The 20,169-nt window shown below is 34.7% G+C and overlaps 1 protein-coding gene across 4 annotated transcripts in view; it reads right to left on the minus strand.

Annotated features, from left to right (window-relative positions):
* Window positions 1-20,169, minus strand: part of ZRANB3 (zinc finger RANBP2-type containing 3) — a 205,103-nt gene that overhangs the window by 20,694 nt on the left and 164,240 nt on the right. For all 4 annotated transcript variants that reach the window (XR_002328783.2, XM_078146830.1, XM_021009481.2 and 1 more), the window contains 3 exons: window positions 17,329-17,749; window positions 14,507-14,725; window positions 3,360-3,451 (listed from right to left, as the gene is read on the minus strand). Coding sequence is in view for 3 of the 4 variants with exons in the window: in XM_078146830.1 (XP_078002956.1) it covers window positions 3,360-3,451; window positions 14,507-14,725; window positions 17,329-17,749 (732 nt within the window). In the remaining variant the exon portion in view is untranslated. The remainder of the gene's footprint in view (window positions 1-3,359; window positions 3,452-14,506; window positions 14,726-17,328; window positions 17,750-20,169) is intronic.

Below are 20,169 nucleotides of genomic sequence, written 5' to 3' on the forward strand. Positions count from 1 at the left end.
TGTTAAAAAATGGCAAAAATAAAATAAACAATAATCGTAAGGCTGTTTTAATTGAGAAAATGCTATGTAAATTTTTAGGCCAGTCATGTAAGTGAGCACATAAAATCAGAGACAAGGATATGAATTAATATGATTTACTCAAAATAACTGATTTATGAATAAAAACAAAAAATACAATAACAGCTTTGGCTAATTTTAAAATGCTTGATAATAGCAATTCAACTGGAAGAACAAAAGATCTAGAATCTCATGGAAAATACTAAAAAATGAGAAACAAGGAAGAGAGAATAGCATTTGTATACTTCAATTTATCCTACAAAACTGTAATCATCAAAATAACTTGCTATTGTTAAAAACAAAATAGAAAAGCAGATCTTTGAAACAGAGTTGATAAGGAAGAGTCAGATAAAAATTGAATTCAATAATCCAGTGTTTGATAACTTCCTGGAGAACATATATTACTTGCAGAAGATCTTATTGTACAAGAATTCCTGAATTCCTAGGGGAGATGAAATGCAGTTTGACAGAAATTAGTTTTAGACCAACATTTTACACCATCTACCACAATAAGCACAAAATGAATACATGGCCTGACTATTAGCCATACTATATAAAAAGTTAGAAGAGAACCAGATCAAGAACCTTTCACAGCTAAGGCTATGAAGATCACTCTTCATCAAACATGGGGTATCACACACACACACAAAATAATTCTGATAATGTTAAATCGAAAATATTTGCTTTAACTGGTATGATATAGGGGGAACCCTATGTATCACTTTTTTTTAAAGAGACCTTTTAAAAAAGGTTTTTATTGCTATCTTTTGTGTCTTTTTAAAAAAATATCACTATAGTTTCTCCCTGGAAACCATACCATGTAATAAGTAGCACTTCATTAAGAAAAAAAAGGGAAAATCAGTATTATTAATACTTTGAACAAATCAGAAAACCTGATCAGTGTACAACACTTGTGGACCTCATACCACGTTTTAAGTAAAGGTTGATATCCAGGATATATAGGGAACACAAATAAATAAAATCAAAAGCCATTGCCTAATAGATATGAACAAAGAATCCTAAAAAGAAGAAATATAAACTATTAACTACTACTATTAAAAAAAGAATTGCAAACTATTAAGAATTGTAAACTATTAACAGCCATTATGAAAGAATGTATCAAATCACCAATAATACAAGAAATGCCAATCACAATAACTCTGAAATTTCATCTCATATCCAGCAAATTGGCTAAGATGTCAAAAGGTAGGAATGCTGGAAAAGTTATGGAAAGACAAGTAAACTAATTAATATATATTATTGGGGGAGCTGTAAACTGTTCCAACCATTTTGGAAAGCAACCTAGAATTACGTTAAGAAAGTGATTAAAAAGTCCATACCTAAAACCCTACTGCTAGGTATAAATATTCTAAGGAGATGAATGATAACAAATATTCCATACATGCCAAACTATTTATGGCAGCCCTTTTTGCAGTGGCAAAGAACTGGAAGCCAAGTAAATGCCCATCCATTAAGGAGAAGCTAAACAAGTTGTAGAACTTGAATTTTACAGAATATTACTGCACTACAGGAAATGATGAATATGATACAACCAGAGAAGCATGTGTGTGGGACAAGTGAAAGTTTCTCATATGAAATGGAAGCTATGCCCCAAAATTTAAGGTAAGGCTTAAAGCCTTTGCTGTGCCTAAGTTTTGTTTTCCTGTAAATCATGTGATCGGGTCATATTTCTGTTGCCCACCCCCTCCCTTGCTTTGTAACCACCACCCCAGACTTATCTTTGCCAAATAAGGCAATCTTCTAGCTCCCAAGCTTGTTTTGGGTAAAATGTATCTTTTGGGTTATAAATATAGACTGTAAGGTCTCTTGCCTCAACCAACGGGGATAAAGAAATTCAGCTTAAAAGGTGGGAGGGGGGAGTTTTCTTAGAATTTGTTTGACTAGGGGTATATAACTGCTTGCTTGCTGCTTGTATCCTGCCTCCCTAATCCAGTCCATCTTGGGTAGGTGATGCCCAATTCCTGAGTGAGACTTGCTAGAATAAAACTTCTATTTCTACTGAGAGAAACCTCTGAATTTTTATTTGGGTAAGTGGTCTCAATCCCACTCACATGTGAAGACCAATATATATGGTGACTATAATAAATGGAAATAACAACAATAACAAAATGAAACCGAATGCTGTTAAATTATAATGACACATGAGAATACCTTTCCCTTCTTTCTTTGCGTAAATAGTAAACAATTGGTGCCAACACAACATACAATACTTAGAAGATATATTGGTTAGTTTTGCTGAACTTTTTTCCCTCTTCATATACTTTGTTATGAGGGATAACTCTGGGTAGGGGAAGGATACATTAGGAATCAAAGGTGATAGAAAAAAACTTGGTATTTTTTTAAAAGGATGCTTGTGATGCCAGATAAAGTAGTACTATGATTATAAAGAAAGGGAATAGATATGTGATTTCAACTCCTTGAACTTAATGAAGTGCCTAGAGCACTAAGTGGTTAAATAATTTGTCCAGAGTGACACAGGGTTTTAGAGGAAGGATTGGAATTCAGGTCCTCCAAGGCTGGCTCTCTATCTATACTATGTCACACTGTCTCTTGCTATGATTTCCCAAAGAGTTAGTCAAAATTTTCTAAGTTGGTGAAAATATAAATGTCAAAGCAAAGCAAAACAAAACAATCTACAACTGAATTTCAGATCAGCTACAATGCCCTATTACAGATTATCAATTTCAAAAATTCATAACTCCAATATGTGTCTAATAAAAAGTAAAAGCAACCCAAGTTGTTAGGAAGGTACTGCATTTATGATTAGTTGGTAATTTGAGATCAAAAACTAAACAGGAAACATCCATAGTATTAGTATGTTGTTATAGACAAAAGATCACCTAAATATACATAGTAGTATAGTAGGTAGTTTGAGACCATTTGCCTCATTTTAAGGCAAGAATTTGAGAGTGGGAACAGGGGAATGGAAGAGAATCTGAGGCAACATTATGTAGCAGAAAGAGGGCTGGGAATTGAAGTCAAGGGGGTACCTAGGTCCTAATCCCACCTCTGACATTCAGCTAATTTCTGACATCACTGCTCTGAACCTCATTTCCTTATCTGCACAAAAAAGACAGCAAAAACTTCAGTTCTTGTCTGTAAAGGGTTGTCATGGAATTTAAAAGACATTTTAAATTTCAAACCTTTTATAAACCTTGAAGGGTCAAATAATACAAACACAAACCTACTAATGGTATACTAGAAAGCATATCAAGCATATTTACTAAAATGTGAAATAAAGTAAGACAAAAAAATATGCCAAATATCCCAGCAAATCTTACCTTAGTATAGAGGTGAATTCTGTCCGTATTCTTACTTGCACAAAACATTAGGACATCATATACAGGTAAAGTGTCTGAATTCTTCAACTGTTCTATAAAGAAAAAGTAAATGGTATTTGAAGACTTGTGTAACAAGAGTGAAATGTGGTATACTAGAGAAAACAGTAAGTGTGGAGTCTGAAAACTTAGGTTCAAATCTAAGTCATTAACTACCTTGGTAATTCACTTAAACTTCCTGGGCCCTAGATTCCTCATCTGTAAAATGAAGAGTTTGGATTAGATGACATATCTGGTTCTTCTTAGCTATAAGGTCGATGATTCTAAAGCTTAAACTGTAGCCAAGAAGATGTACACCGGGAACAAGGAGGAACTTGCTGCCAGCAATTACTCTTAAACACTTATATTAAAAGAGACTTTGGGGGCAAAGAAAAGGCAAGAACTTGCCTAAGCTCTCCCAAATTCCCTTCCAAACAACTTTAGTGGCTCAAAACAAATTCTGGATTGGCAGAACACACAAAAGGACGAGGTGAAATAATTTTCCAGCCCAAGATAAGTTATGACTTGCAGGAAGGTCTGCTTCACGTGAATAATAGGGGAGCACAGCCCAGTGCAGATAATGTCTGGGCAAGCCAGTAGGGGTCTCCTAGCCCCAGTAGAGGTTACCAGCCTAAGCCCCACAGACCTGACACAGCAGGCCCGCAGTCTAGTGGGCCAGCTACGAATCCCTCCAGCATCTGGTGCAGCAGGCAAGTGGCCAAGCCTAGCAGAGCTGGTATCCCTGATGCAGCAGGTGAAATGTCCAGGCCCAGAGACCCTGGTGCAGCAGGACAGTGGGTTAGGTCCCCAGTGCAAGAAGTTTGGGACAGTGACCCCTGTACCCCAGGAGTAGATTTCAACTTGAAATCATAGTTATGAAATAGACAGGAAAATAAGCATCCCCCCCATCCCCCCCAAAACCCAAAACACAAAAACCCTGACCATAGAAAGCTACTATAGTGACAGGGAAGAGCAAAACACAAACTCGGAAGAAGACAACAATATCATGCAAATTCTCAAAGAGAAATCTAAATTGGTCTCGGATCCAAATAGAACTCCCAGAACAGCTAATAAAGGATTTTGAAAATTAAATAAAAGATGTAGAAGAAAAACTGGGAAAAGAAATGAGAGACATGTAAGAGAATCATGAAAAAAGAGTCAACAGCTTAGTAAAGGAAGCACGAAAATTGAAAAACACATACAAAAATTCAGTGAAGAAAATAACTCTCTAAAAAGTAGAATTAGTCAAATGGAAAAGGAGGCACAAAAGCTAACTGAAGAAAATAATTCCTTAAAAATTAGAATTGGGCAAGTGGAAACTCCATGAGACATCAAGAATCAATCAAACAAAATCAACAGAATAAAAAAAAAGGAAGAAAATGCAAAATGTAAAATATCTCATTGGTAAAACAATTGATCTGGAAAATAGACTAAAGAGAGATAATTTAAGAATGAATGGACTACCTGAAAGCCACAATCAAAAAAAAAAAGTCTGGACAGCATCTTTCAAGAAATTAACAAGGAAAACTGCCTGTAAAACAGTAACTGAAAGAATCCACATATTACCTCCTGAAAGAGATTCCAAAATTAAAACACCCAGGATTATTATAGCCAAATTCCAGAACTGTCAGGTTAATGAAAAAATATCCCAAGCAGCCAGAAAGAAGGAATTCAAATATCAAGGAACCACAATCAGGATTACACAGCTTCAACATTAAAGGAGTGGAAGGCTTGGAACATGACATTATAGAAGGCAAAAGAGTTTGGACTATAACCAAGAATTACCTACCCAGCAAAACTGAGCATAATCCTTCAAGAGGAAATATTGGAAATTCAATGAAATAGAGGACTTTTAAACATTCCTGATGAAAACACCAGAGCTGAACAGAAAATTAGATTTTCAAATACAGGACTCAAGAGAAACATAAAAAGGTAGACAGGAAAGAGAAAATATGTTATTCAAAAAGGTTAAACTGTTTACCTCCATACATGGGAAGATGATACTTGTAACTCTTAAGAACCATATTACTATTAAGGTAGTTAAAGGGAATATACATAGACAGTGGGAACAGGTATAAGCTGACTTTGATGGGATGATATAAAAAAAAAATTAAAGGTGGAGATAGAGAATTGCACTGGGAGAAGAGAAAAGGGAGAGGTACAATGGGGTAAATTATCTAATATGAATAGACACAGTAGCGGGAAAGAAGGGAGGGTGAGCACATCACTTGAATCTTACTGGCTTAAAGAGTGAATAACATACACACTCAGTTGGGTATAGAAATCTACGTTACTCTAAATGGAAAAAGGAGGGGAGGGAAACAGGAAAAGGGGAAGGGGTACCATAGAAGGGAGGGAAGAATGAGGGAGGCAGTGGTCAGAAGGAAAACACTGGTAAGGAGGAACAGGGAGAAAGGGGAGAAAGAGAGAAAGAAAGAGAAAGAGAGAGAGAGAAGTATAAACAGGAGAAGAACAGGATGGAGGGAAATACATAGTAAGCATAACAGTGAACGTAAATGGGATGAACTGACCCATAAAACAGAAGCAAATAGCAGAGTCGAATAAAAACCAGAATTCTATGGGGTTTTTTTTTTTAATACAAGAAACACATTTTAAATGTGCATGGGTGAATGTGAGCAGACAGGCACGCACACACACACACACACACACACACACACACACACACACACACACAGAGTGAAGGCTGAAGCAGAATCTATTATGCTTCAGGTGAAGTAAAAAAGAAGCAGGGATAGAAATCATGATCTCAGACAAAGCAAAAGCAAAATAGAGCTAATTAAAAGAGATAAGGAAGGAAATTACCATAGACAATGAAGTAATATCAAAGCTAAACATATATGCACCAAATAGTATAGCACCCAAATTTTTAAAGAAGTTAAATGAATCACAGAAGGAAAGACATTAAAACTACTAGTGGGGGATTTCAACTTTCCCCTCTCAGAACTAAGTAAACCTAACTACAAAATAAACAAGAAAGATGTTAAGGAGGTAAACAGAATCTTAAAAAAGTTAGATATGATAGAACTTTGGAGAAACCTCAATGGGGATAGAAAGAAATATATCTTTTTCTCAGCAGTATATGACACCTATACAAAAACTGACAGTGTATTAAAAAAAAAACATAAAAACCTCACAAATGCAAAAAGGCAGAAATGTTAAATGCATCCTTTTTAGACCATGTTGCAGTAAAAATTACATATAATAAAGGGCCATGAAATGATAGATTAAAATTAATTGGAAATTAAATAATCTCATCCTAAAGAATGAGTGGGTCAAAGAACAAGTCATAGAAACAATCAATACTTTCATTAAAGCACTAGGTAGAGCACCGGCCCTGGATTCAGGAAGACCTGAGTTCAAATCCAGCCTCAGACACATAACACTTACTAGCTATGTGACCCTGGACAAGTCACTTAACCCCCATTGCCCAACTTAAAAAAAAAAAATTTCATTAAAGAGAAATACAACGAGAGAACATACCAAAGTTTATGGGATGCAGCCAAAGTAGTATTTAGGGGAAAATTTATATTTCCAAACACTTTACATCAATAAAATAGAGAAAGGGCAGATCAATGAATCTGGCATTCAACTAAAAAAAATAGAAAAAGAACAAATTAAAAATCCCTATTAAACACCAAATTAGAAATCTTGAAAATCAAAAGAGAGATTAATAAAACTGAAAGTAACAAAATGTTTGAACTAACAAATAAAAGTAGGAGTTGGTTTTATGAAAAAAATAATAAACTTTTGGTTAATTTGATTTAAAAAAAAAAGAAACAAGAAAACCAAATGACCAGTATCAAAACTGAAAAGGGTGAATTCATCACCAATGAAAAGAAAATTAAAGCAATAACAGGAGCTATTTTGCCCAACTGTATGCCAATAAATGCGACAATCTAAGTGAAATGATGTATACTTACAAAAATATAAGTTACCTACATTAACAGAAAGTGAAATAAAATATTTAAATAACCCAATCTTAGAAAAAGAAATTGAACAAATCATCAATGAACTCCCTAAGAAAAAAACCCTAGGGCCAGAAAGATTTACAAGTGAATTCTACCGGATATTTAAAGAACAATTAACTCTTACAAGATATAATTATCTGGGAAAATAGGCAAGGAAGTAGTCCTAACAAATTCCTCTTATGACACAAATATGGCGCTGATACTAAACCAGGAGGAGCCAAAACAGAAGAAAACTATAGATCCATTTCCCTAATGAATATTATCACAAAAATTTCAAGTAAAATGCTACCAAAGAGAATATAACAATATATCACAAGGATCATACACTATGACCAGGTGGGATTTATACCAGGAATGCAGGACTGGTTCAATATTAGGAAAACTATCAGCATAATATAAATTAAAAAAAACAACTGAAATCATAGGATTATCTCAACAGATGCAGAAAAAGCTCTTGATAGAACACAACATCCATTCCTATTAAAACCAATAGCGAGCACAGGAATAAGTGGAGTTTTCCTTAAAATAATAGGTGATATCTATCTGAAACTATCAACAAGCTTTATCTGTAATGGGATTAAGCTAAAAACCTTCCCAGTAAGATCAGGGGTGAAGCAAGGATGCCCATTATCACCACTATTATTCAAAACTGGACCAGAAATGTTAGCTTTAGCAATAAGAGAAGAAAAAAAATTGAAGGAATCAGAATAGGCAATGAGAAAACAAAATTATCACTCTTTGCAGATGATATGATGGTATACTTAGAGAATGCTAAAGAATCAACTAAAAAATAGCTAAAATAATTAGCATCTTTAGCAAAGTTATAGTATATAGAATAAGCCCACATAAATCATCAGCATTTCTACATATTACCAACAAGGTACAGCAGCAGGAAAAATTCCTTTTAAAATAACTGCAGACAATATAAAATACTGGGGAGTCTACTGGCCAAGACAAACCCAAGAACTATATGAACACAATTACAAAACACTTTTCACACAAATAAAATCAGATCTAAACAATTATAAAAATATTAACTGCTCATGGGTAGGCCAAGCCAACATAATAAAGATGACAATTTTACCTAAATTAATTCACTTATTCAGTGCCATACCAATAAAACTGCCAAAAATATTTTTTAGAGCTAGAAAAAAACATAACAAAATTCATCTGAAAGAACAAAAGGTTAAGAATATCAAGGGAATTAATAAAAATAAATGTGAAGGAAGGTGGCCTAGCCATGTCAGATCTCAAATTGTATTATAAGGTAGTAATCTGGTACTGGCTAAGAAATAAGTGGTAGATCAGTGGACTAGATTAGGTACATAACACATGGTATTAAATGACCACAGTAATCTACTGTTTGATAAACCAGAAGACTCCAGCTTTTGGGACAAGAACTCATTAATTGACAAAAAATGCAAGGAAAACTGGAAAACAGCATGGCAGAAACTATGTATAGGCCAACATCTTATACTATATACCAAGATAAGATCAAAATGGGCACATGATTTAAACATAAAGGGTGACACCATAAGCAAATTAGGAGAGCAAGTTTACCTGTCAGATATATGGAGAAGGGAAGAATTTGTGACTAAACAGGAGATACAGAGCATTACTAGATATGAAATGGACAATTTTGATCATATTAGATTTAAAAGATTTTGTACAAACAAAACCAATGCAGCTACAAGGAAAGCAGAAAGCTAGAAAACAATTTTTACAGTGTCTCTGATAAAGGCTCAAACACATCAAGACAAGTCAAATTTATAAGAATACAAGTCATTTTCTAATTGATAAATGGTCAAAGGATAGGAGCAAGCAGTTTTCAGATGAAGAAATCAAAGCTATCTCTAGTCATACGAAAAAATGCTCAATATCATTACTAGGTCTGTATACCATGGAGGGAAAAAAAAAGTAGAAAGGACCTATTTGTACAAAAATATGTATAGCAGCTCTTTTTGTACTGGCAAAAAATTAGAAATTGAAGGAATGCCCAGAAATTGGGGAAATGGCTGAACAAGTTGTGGTATATGATTATAATGGAATATTACTGTGCTAAAACAAATGACAAGCAGGTGGTTTTCAGAAAAACCTGGAAGAATTATATGAACTACTGCAAAGTGAAATAAGCAGAACCAGGAGAATGCTGTACACAGTAACAGCAATATGGTACAACGATCAACTGTGAATGATTTGGCTATTCTCAGCAATGCAATGATCCAAGACAATTCCAAAAGATTCATGATGAAAAATGTTATCCACTTTCAGAGAAAGAACTGACAGAGTCTGAATGCAGACTGAAGTATACTATTTTTCACTTTCTGTATTTTGTATATATATGTATTTTTCCCTTTGGTTATGTGTCTTCTTTCACAATATGACTAATATGGCAATGTGTTTTGCATGACTGAATGTATATAACCTATATCAAATTGTTTACCATCTCTGGGATGGGGGAGGTGAGGGAAGAGAGAAAATGTGGAACTTAAAATTTTTTAAATGAATGTTAAAAATTCTCTTTACATGTAATTGGGGAAAAAATAAAAAAATCATTTAAAAAATAAATATACATATTGCTATGTATATATGCATGTACATGCCCATATTTAAATATACATAGTTAAAAAAAAATCAGAAAGACTTCACAATGCTTTTCCTAGGGAAGTTTTAAATTGAAATGGTCTCTGCATAGTACTGATGAAAAAATTTAAAAATATAAACTTATCTCAAGGAACCAAAAATTACACAGAAGGAGATAGGTAGGGAAGGTAAAGAAAAAGATTTTCAAAGCCCTCTGTTATTTTTCTCTTAAAAAAATAGAGAACTGCAGCCAATTCTAGAGCAAGCATTCTTCACCTTTTCTGTGCAACAGACTTCTCTGGTAGTCTGGTGGAGTCTATGGACCTTTTCTCAGAATAAAGTTCAAGGATCAGTTCAAGGGGGAAAGGCTGCCAGGCCTGGAGTCAGGAAGACCAAGGTCAAATCTGTCCTCAGACTAGCTGGGTGACCCTGGGCAACGTACTCAACTTCTGTTTGCCTCGGTTTCCTTATCTCAAAAATGAGGTAACAACTCTGTGAGGATGAAATGAGATAATAATTGTAAAGCACTTAGCACAGCACCTGATGCAGAATAAGTGTTACATAAATGTTAACTATTATAATAGGAGTAGTACTACTACTTTATAGCAGTAGTAGTACTGCGGTTTAATTTTTTTAACCTTTTGTCTCAATTCAATTTTAAATTTTGCTTATATTTCATAGGAATATGTGATATTTCAAACTCAACAAGTACAAAAAGAGAACTTATTATCTTTCTCCCCAAAACTCTACTCCTTCAAACTTTGTTATTACTGATGAGGACATGACAATCCTTGCAGTCACCCATACTTCCTACCTTGGTGTCACCCTCACCTTCTCTCTAGTACTCAACCCCCATATTAAATCTGTTGCCAAGCCTTGTCCGTTCTTAGTTTTCACAATACCTCATGTGCACAATTACCGTTCTCCTCATGCCACCATCATCCTGAGGCATTTCCTCTTCACCTCATACTTGGACTATTGCACCAGCTGTTTGGTTGGTGGCCCTGCCTCAAGTCTCTTCTCCTCACTCCTATCTATCCTCCACTCAGCTGTCAAACTGAGCTCTGAAAGTTCAAGTCTAACCATGTCAATTCCATACTCAATAAAATCCAGTGGCTCCCTATTATCTCTAGGATCAAATGTAAAAGCCTCTATTAGCTTAAAAAAAAAGTCTGGTTGATGTCTTTTGTTTTTATATTATAAACATTTACAGATTACTCCACCTTTGTAAGAGATCTCTTGTAACAGAGCAAAATAATTAAAACTAATAAGACAGTGATCTCATCTGAAAGTACATGCAACATTTTACATCGGAGCAAACTCCTAACCTCTCTATTTTTTTAATTAACAGAAATCAATTTTCTCTCTCTTCCACCTCCTACTCCATTAAGAAAAAGAAAAGGAAAACAAAATTTTTCTAACAAATATGCATAGTCAAGTAAACAAATTACTTCAATGGCTATGTACAAAAATATATATATGTTTCACTCTGCATCCTAATTCCATTACTTCTCTGTAATGAATAGCACAGTTCACCATTGGTCCTCTGGAATCATGAATTGATCATAGTCATTGAATCATGAATAGTCACTGAACTGATCAAAGTTGTTTGTTTTTAGAGTGTTGTTAATGTATAAATTATTCTCCTCATTTTGCTCATTTCCATCATGTGAAAACTGATCCTTTCCTACCTTTCTAATCTTATACTTTTTTCTCTTCTACACACTCTATGGTCTAGTGACATTGACTTTTTTGTCAACCACACAGTCCCACCACCGATTATCACCTGAAAGAGATCCTACGAGGAAAACTCACAGGAATATTATAGTCAAATTTGGAAAGCTCCAGAACAAAATATTATGAACAACAAGAAAAAAAAATGGTGCCACAATTAGAACCACACAAGATCTAGCGGTGGCCATACTAAAAGATCACAGGTCTTGGAACACTACATATTGAAGAGCAAAAGAACTGGGCTTCCGGCCAAAAATATCATACCCAGCAAAGCTAACCATGCTTCTGAATGAGGAAAAAAAAAACATTCAATGAATTGTCAGACTTTCAGGACTTTGTTTAAAAAAAAAAAACAAACACCTGAACATAACAGAACATTTGACATACAAGAACCAAGAGAAATATAAGGTACATAGGGATTCAGTAAGGATAGACTGTTTACCTTTTATGTATGCACAAGGTAAAACTTATGTCTAAGATTGTTATTAGTAATTAGGTAGCTTATTAAAAAGATTGGGGTAGACCTGAATATGAAATAGCTTCAAAAAGTAAGACTGTTCAAGAACAGTTAAAAGATTAATTATCTTATATAAATGAGGTGGGATAGGAAGAGCCAATAGAGAGGAATTGGATGGGGGAGGGGGGCTGTTAGTTCTGGAAACCTACTGAAGGATGGACAAACTTTTCCACTGGTGGGGTGGGAAAGAAAATTCAGGAATAGATTTTTGATGAACTAGCATCTGGATTAAGTCTTAAAGGGAATAGTTCCACAGAGAAGGGGATGGATGGGAGAAGCCTCTGAGTCTGGTGGACATGATCATTATAATACCTTAAGAAGAGTTATCTGGGAACATTTTGGAGGGCAGATTAGAGAGTTGAAAGACTGAAGGCAAAAAGAACTCTTCAAAAAGGTTAATAAAACAGATGAGAAGGAACAAAAATCAGTCAGGAGCAGTAGTTCCTGTTACCTGCCAGGCACTTTACTAAGTGCTGGGGATACAAACAAAAAAAAAATAGAGTCCCTACTCTCAAGGAATTAACAATTTAATGAGGAAAGACAACATACAAAAGGAAGCTAAAAAAGGCAAGGAGGGAGGGAAGAAGGGACCCACCCAGGAGGACAATGGAGTCCAGTTCCAAGGAGTTCAACTGGGAGAAAAATTAAAAGCATGGACTGCAGTGGTTATGGTAGCAGTGGACAGGAGGGTATAGATAAATGAAAGAACTGCCATTAAAGGCTTATTGACTTATTAGACTATAAAATGAAGGGTAGAATAGAGTTGCATGTGATTCTAAAGTTATGGCCATGTGTGACTTGGAATACAGTGATCACTATGCAGAGACAGAAATCAGAGGCAGGGGAAGGTTTAGAGAATAACACGAAAGAAAATCTACATTTCTGTTAATGTAAGGAGATGAAACAAATCTAAGTAGAAAAGGCCCAGAATAAGGAGTTTGTTGCCAAAGGAACTGGGGTCTAGAGGATGACAGGAATTGAGTAGGAATATGGGTGGGGTGTATAGGATTAGAATAAATATTTTCAAATTCATTGTTTTAGAAAAACCTTGGGAGCAAGATGAAGAAGAAGGAAAGGAAAAATAATAGCTAGAGGAAATCTTTGATTTTAAAATGAGAAAATTTGTCATTTAAATAGAACCTCTTTGGTGCACAAACACTAGCATAGTAATTACAGCTTTATATGGACATTACATGCTAAATTCACTAAATTACTACTGCAAAAACAATGCAAGCAATATGTACACAATACATTAAAAACTCATTTTAACAATTTTAGGTAATTCTATCAAGAATAACATTCTGCAAAAGCTACCAAAGTAACATATATACTACATATAATAACACATCTTAAAAACAGTGATTCCCATAATGTTGCCAATTCTTGCCAGCTGGCCCAGATCTGACATTGATATTTGATAGCTTGTTGCTAGCTAACCACCATATACATACATATGTGTATATGCACATTATGTATATGCATATATGTTTATATACACATATAAGCATAACTATAGATACTGGAAGGAGTCATTCAAAAAAGAGGAATAAACTTAAAATATTTTAGTCTCTCCTGCAGTACCTTGAGACATACTGTCATTTGTTGTATATCTTTACAAAGCATGGTTGGAATAGTCAACTTCAAAAATATGCCATATATAATAATATATACTACTTACCAACTGTCCAAAAGAATATATCAAACAGCAATAAGAAAACTCCAACTGTCAGAATAGATTGGATTTGGGTAGAGTTGGGAAAATAACTGGCTGTGGATCCTTTAACAATTTATTAGCTTCATTTTATGTGGAAGGACTAAATGCCATTAATCAGATTCCATCATCACTATCACCAAAAGTAATAATCACTTACTTAGCCCTTTAAGATTTTAAGATGTAACCCTTTCCTCAAAACAGCACTATTAGGCAGGGAGTGTGGGTATTATTAACCCTATCTTACAGATGAGAAAATATGACTCCGATAAGCTGACTTGCCTGTGGTCACTTTGAAAACAGGTCTTAAAACTTCAAGTCCAGAACTCTCACACTTCTGTTGTTGTTCTTTTAAATACTGAGTTACAAAAGCTGGTTTTAAAAATTAGAAGATGCTAGCTATAATAATATATTTTTGTGTCTTATGCCTCCTCAAATCTGCTCTGGAAGCAAATGAGATTCAACTGATAAAGTGCGTTAAAAGAAAGAAAACATTTAAATGCTAGTAACTTTACAGATTATCTAGTACAACCAACCATCTTACTTTAAAGACAAGCAAACTAATGGAAACATTCACCTTTCTGGGGTGTTGGTCCACCTCCACCTTCATTTTCACTTTTAGCTTTTTCTCCCTTGCTTTCCACAAACTGTTCTGTTGCTGATTGCTCAAGGACTTGCTGCGCACAGGAAGAGTTGGTTTCAACTTGCAAGATGCTGTTCTGAGACTCATTCACCTGATTTCCTTTTTCATCCTGGATATAGTTGGGATAGTCTATTTGCTGCTTGTTCAGATGTACTATAATAAAAGAAATGAGAAATCAATTAAAAAATTCATCAGTAAGCATTTATTAAATGCTTACTATGTTCAGCCATTGTGCTAGAACAGGACATTCAAAATGTAGGGAAAAAACCTGTCACTTATTTTATTCTAAGCCATAAAATCACAGCATCTTATAGTCAGAAAGAACCCTCAATGTCATTAAGCTCAAAATCCCTCCTACTACAAAATCTCTTCTTCAACATTCCTGACAGGTGGTAAATCTAGCCTTTCCTAAATAGGAAACTAATAATATCACAGAGTGACCTATTCCATTGCTGCAGAGCTCTTCAGTGTTGTAAAGTTTTTACAAAGGGTGAAAGTATGCCACTATATAACTTCTACCAGTGAGGTTAGGCCTGGCCTCAAATATGACATATAATAAATCTAATTTCTTTCACATAAGAGGTCTTTCAAATAATGGAAGGCTGTTTTGATGCTCCATGAAGTTTCCCATTTTCTAAGCTAAACATCCCTCTTGGTACTACCAATGACAAAAACAACAGTTCACATTTATGCAGTATGTTAACAATATTCACAATAAAATTACATATTTTATCTCATTTATTCCTCACAATACCCTAAGTAGATAATACAAAGCAATATGTTCATTTCACAGAAAAGAAAACTGAGGCTCAGAGAGTGATATGACTTGTTGAGGATTACACAGTTGTTAAGTGTCTAACTCTTCATCTAATGCTTTTGCTGCTATAAACATTATTGCTTCTAAAAGAACTGAAAACGAAATAAAAGTTATCAGCAGTTTCTTGAAAGTGAAAAAAATGTATTTATAACTTCAAAAAGACCTTGGCACAGATGGAAGTTTAAGCAATAGTGACTTAAACATTAGAACTGAATGCAAATTATGCCAAATTACTTATAATGCACTGAACAAGTGATTCCCAACCTTTCTAGAATCGTGACACCTTTCTACTGTTTGATTTGCTAACAGCTGTCCCCTTCCAAATGTGCCATATGGCACGTATTTTTTAACTGAAAGTAAATTAAAATTAATTTTGTTTTTTAAATTATTTTTTCCATGATACCCCTTGAGTTATTTGGAGATATCCTGGGGTGTCAAAAAGACGGCAGGCAGTGGGAATCACTTCACTAAACAGTAACTTAACCTTCATTAAACTAATTAATCTAATTTTTATATAATGACATGATCACTACTAATAAGAACATTCTTTTTTCCCATCTTTAATTACGCTGATAAAGTTGGTGAAAAGTCATTAAAAATGTTGTTCAAATATAAGTGAGACAATCTTCCTATGACCTTATCATTCAAGAGGCAATTTCAGGATTGATTTTTGATAGCACAAGAGAAAAAAATAAGAAACTATTAACCAATATTAAATTCCAAATTATGCTGCTGAGTCATTTATCTTATATACTTCATGTGCTCAGAAATTATTTTACGGGCAAAGAGTACTTTATTTTTATGCTGATAACAGTTGGGAGTTGAATGAAATCATGCTAATTGCTATAGGGATGGTCTGTGAAATGAGCTTGTGGTTCCAATTTAGTTTGCAGACAACAGGTGCCCACATTACAAATACAACTACCCAGATGGCAGACTTTGTCAATTTTGGCAGGAACACCAGGAACTGAAAGAGTAAAGCCATCGCTACAGATTGCATTTAGCTTTGGATCAGAAGAACTAAGAGACCCTGGAGGGAAGGGCAGAGAGCAGCTCAGACTATTACGGCCCAAGTAGCTGACTCACTGGTTAATGTCAAGAGCTCGGAGGCCAGAAAGTGCCAGATAGATCAGTGGTATGATTATTAGAACTCATAAATAAAATTTGTATTTCATTTTCCAATGCTGTCAACCAGCAGTTTCCACAATCATAAAAATATGCTTCCGAATTACAGAACAGAAGAAACATCAATGGCATTCTTCATAAGACAACTGTGGAACTAACTACACAGCAGAAAATGATTGATCGTGGTATAAAAATACATACAGTCAGCAGTTTAGGACATCTTTATTTCTGCTTTAAAGTCACTTTCTGCCTTTAAAAATATAATAAATTACTAAAACAGACAGTCCAGTTAGCTTCTTTAAAGAAATGAAACCTGGGGGAATTTTTTACTATTTACCATACAAAAAATACTGCACCTCACAGATTTAGGAAGCAGAGAAAGTGCAGAGAATTATCCAGCTATTTAGAACATAAAAATCTATAACTTCCCTTTAAAATCATAACATCTACAAAAGAGAAGAAAACAGCAGGTCTCTGACTATAAGGCATATTTGCTGCCATGGCAACAGAGCTTCTATTCCTGCCCACTGAATTCACATCCTGCTGACATTAATCAGAAATGTCCATTTGTGCCAAATTAATGCCATGTCACAGACACTTGGGGATACACATTCTTGACAAAAACGGGAACTTTTCACATTCCCAAAGAGGATAAATTCACAGGGTCTTCACTATGTGAAGGTCTTATTCTAATATTCCAGGCTCAAGTCACCAAGCAGTCTCACTAAGCTTTGATAAAGCTGCATTCTCTAAAAGCAATAGGGTCTCTGTTCTAGTTAGGAGCACACACAACTCTACCCCTACCTATACTCACCAGCACTGCCTTGAGGGGTTTCACACATTTCACAATAAGGCAATAATGAACTATTAACATAGGTGCAGAGACCACACGGCCAATTTTTTCCAGGGAGGGATACGTTGATAGAATTAGACTTTGTCTTGTGAATTGTTTTTTTCATAAATTCAGCATTTGTTGGACTGGACCAGGATGGTCTTTTCTCTTTTTGACGGGAATTGTTCTGAGTGGCCACTGATTTCCATCTTTTAGCTTCGGGTTCAAAATCACTTCCATAATCAATGGCATCCCTCGTAGCTATATTTCTATAATCCAAGGCCTTCTCAGTATCTTTTTCCTGTAGTAGGTTTGATTCATCACAGGATGCCATTGTGTGTCTTTTCTTATTATGTTTTGGTAAAAAGAAGGCTCGAATATCATGCTGTTTTTCTTTTTCAAACTAGAGAAAAGCAAATAGATAATTCAGGGTTGTAACAATCTTTGGTTAAATAAAAGGGTTTAATAAATACATTTTTCTTATTAGCAAGATTTAAACCTTCATCCTTTGAACTAAATTAATTTTGTGATTCCTTGGTGAAAGAGGCAATTTAAAAAGTCAGTATCTTTTTTTAACATATTAGAACACCATAAGAACATCTATATTATGAAACTTTAAAATATCTTGCTTAGAAATTATCTCTGCTGGGCTTTTGTCAGAGAAAGGCCTTAATAAATGTTCAGGAACTGTCTACTTCCATCACCTTGAGTCAATAATATAATCAGGAAAAATGCTTTCATGTTCAAACTATGAAGAAATACTGTGTCCGAAGATTTGAGGCAATTATATTAATATGTTTTTTACTTGAAGATGCTTTGTTATTTTATTATTATTTATTATTTTAATTTATTTTTAATTATCAACAATCACTTCCATAAGCTTCTGAGCTTCAAATTTTTCTCCCTTTCCCTCTCCACCTCCCTCCCCGAAACGGCACACAATCTGATATAGGTTATACACAAACATTCCTATTAAACATATATTTTCACATTAGTGATGTTGTAAGTAAGAATTAGAGCCAATAGGAGGAACCACTGGAAAGAAGAAACAAAACATAACAGAAGAAAAAAAATAGCAAATAGTGTGCTTCAATCTGCATTCAAACTCCATAGCTCTTTCTTCTTTGTGGACAGCATTGTCCATCATAAGGCCTTAGATCCTTGTATTGCTGAGAAGGGGTAAGTCTATCAATATTAGTCATCACACAATGTGGCTGTTACTATGTACAATGTTCTCCTGGTTCTGCTCACTTCACTCAGCATCAGAGCATACAAGTCTTTCCAGGTTTTTCTGAAGTCAACCTGTTCATCATTTCTTATAGCACAACAGTATTCCATTACATTCATATACCACAACTTGTTCAGCCATTCCCCAATTGATGGGCATCCTCTCAATTTCCAATTCTTTGCCACCACAAAAAGAGCTGCTATAAATATTTTTGTACATATGGGTCCTTTCCCCATTTGTATGATCTCTCTGGGATAGAGCCATAGAAGTGCTATTGCTGGGTCAAAGGGTATGCACATTTTTATAGCCCTTTGTGCATAGTTCCAAATTGCTCTCCAAAATGATTTGATCATTTCACAACTTCCACCAACAATGCATTAGTGTTCTAATTTTCCCACATCTTCTCCAGCATTTATCATTTTCCTGTTTTGTCATCTTGGTCAATTTGATAGGTGTGAAGTGGTACCTCAGAGTTGTTCTGATTTGCATTTCTCTAATCAACAGTGATTTAGAACATTTTTTCATATGACTATAGATGGCTTTAATTTCTTCATCTGAGAACTTCCTGTTCATATCCTTTGACCATTTATCAATTGGAGAATGGCTTGTATTCTTATAAATGTGACTTAATTCTCTCTATATTTTAGAAATGAGGCCCTTACCAGAGAGACTGGTTGTAAAAATTCTTTCCCAATTTTCTCCCTTCCTTCTAATCTTGGTAGCATTGGCTTTGTTTATGCAAAAACTTTTCAGTTTAATGTAATCAAAGTTATCCATTTTGCATTTCATAATGTTCTTTATCTCCTGTTTGGTCATGAATTCTTCTGTTCTCCAGAACAGGTAAACTATTCCTTGCTCTCCCAGTTTGCTTACAGTATCAGCCTTTATATCTAAATCATGAACCCATTTTGACTTTATTTTGGTATATGGTGTGAGATTTTGATCTATGCCTAGTTTCTGCCACATTCTTTTCCAGTTTTCCCAGCAGTTTTTGTCAAAGAGTGAGCTCTTATCCCAGAAGCTGGGGTCTTTGAGTTTATCAAGTAATAGATTACTATAGTCATTGACTACTGTGTCTTGCATACTTAACCTATTCCACTGATCCACCACTCTATTCCTTAGCCATTACCAAGCAGTGTTGATGATTGCTGCTTTATAATACAATTTAAGATCTGGAATGGCTAGGTCACCTTCCCCAGCATTTCTTTTCATTAGTTCCCTTGATATTCTGGACCTTTTGTTATTCCAAGATGATTTGTTTTTATAAATTCAGGAGTAGGAAAATTTATTTTCTTCCTTCTTTTCAAAAATTAAATGCTATATTCCTATGAATGGCTACAGTCTCATTAACCATTCTTTCCCCTTTGCAAATATAAGAATGAACTTCACATTTGGAAGGATACCTATTGGCACAATTAATTAAGAGACATTATTAAATATATCATAGAATTTAGAGCTGGAAAAGACTCCAGTGCATATAGTTTAGCATCTTTATTTTAAAGAATGAGAAACCAAATTAAGTCACCAAGGTTACACAGTAAGTGGCAGAGCCACCATAGGAATCAAGATCCGCTGGCAACAATTCTAGTGCTCCA

This window comes from Phascolarctos cinereus, unplaced genomic scaffold (genome assembly GCF_003287225.1).
Source record: "Phascolarctos cinereus isolate Bilbo 61053 unplaced genomic scaffold, phaCin_HiC Scaffold_726;HRSCAF=1367, whole genome shotgun sequence".
NCBI lineage: Eukaryota > Metazoa > Chordata > Mammalia > Diprotodontia > Phascolarctidae > Phascolarctos > Phascolarctos cinereus.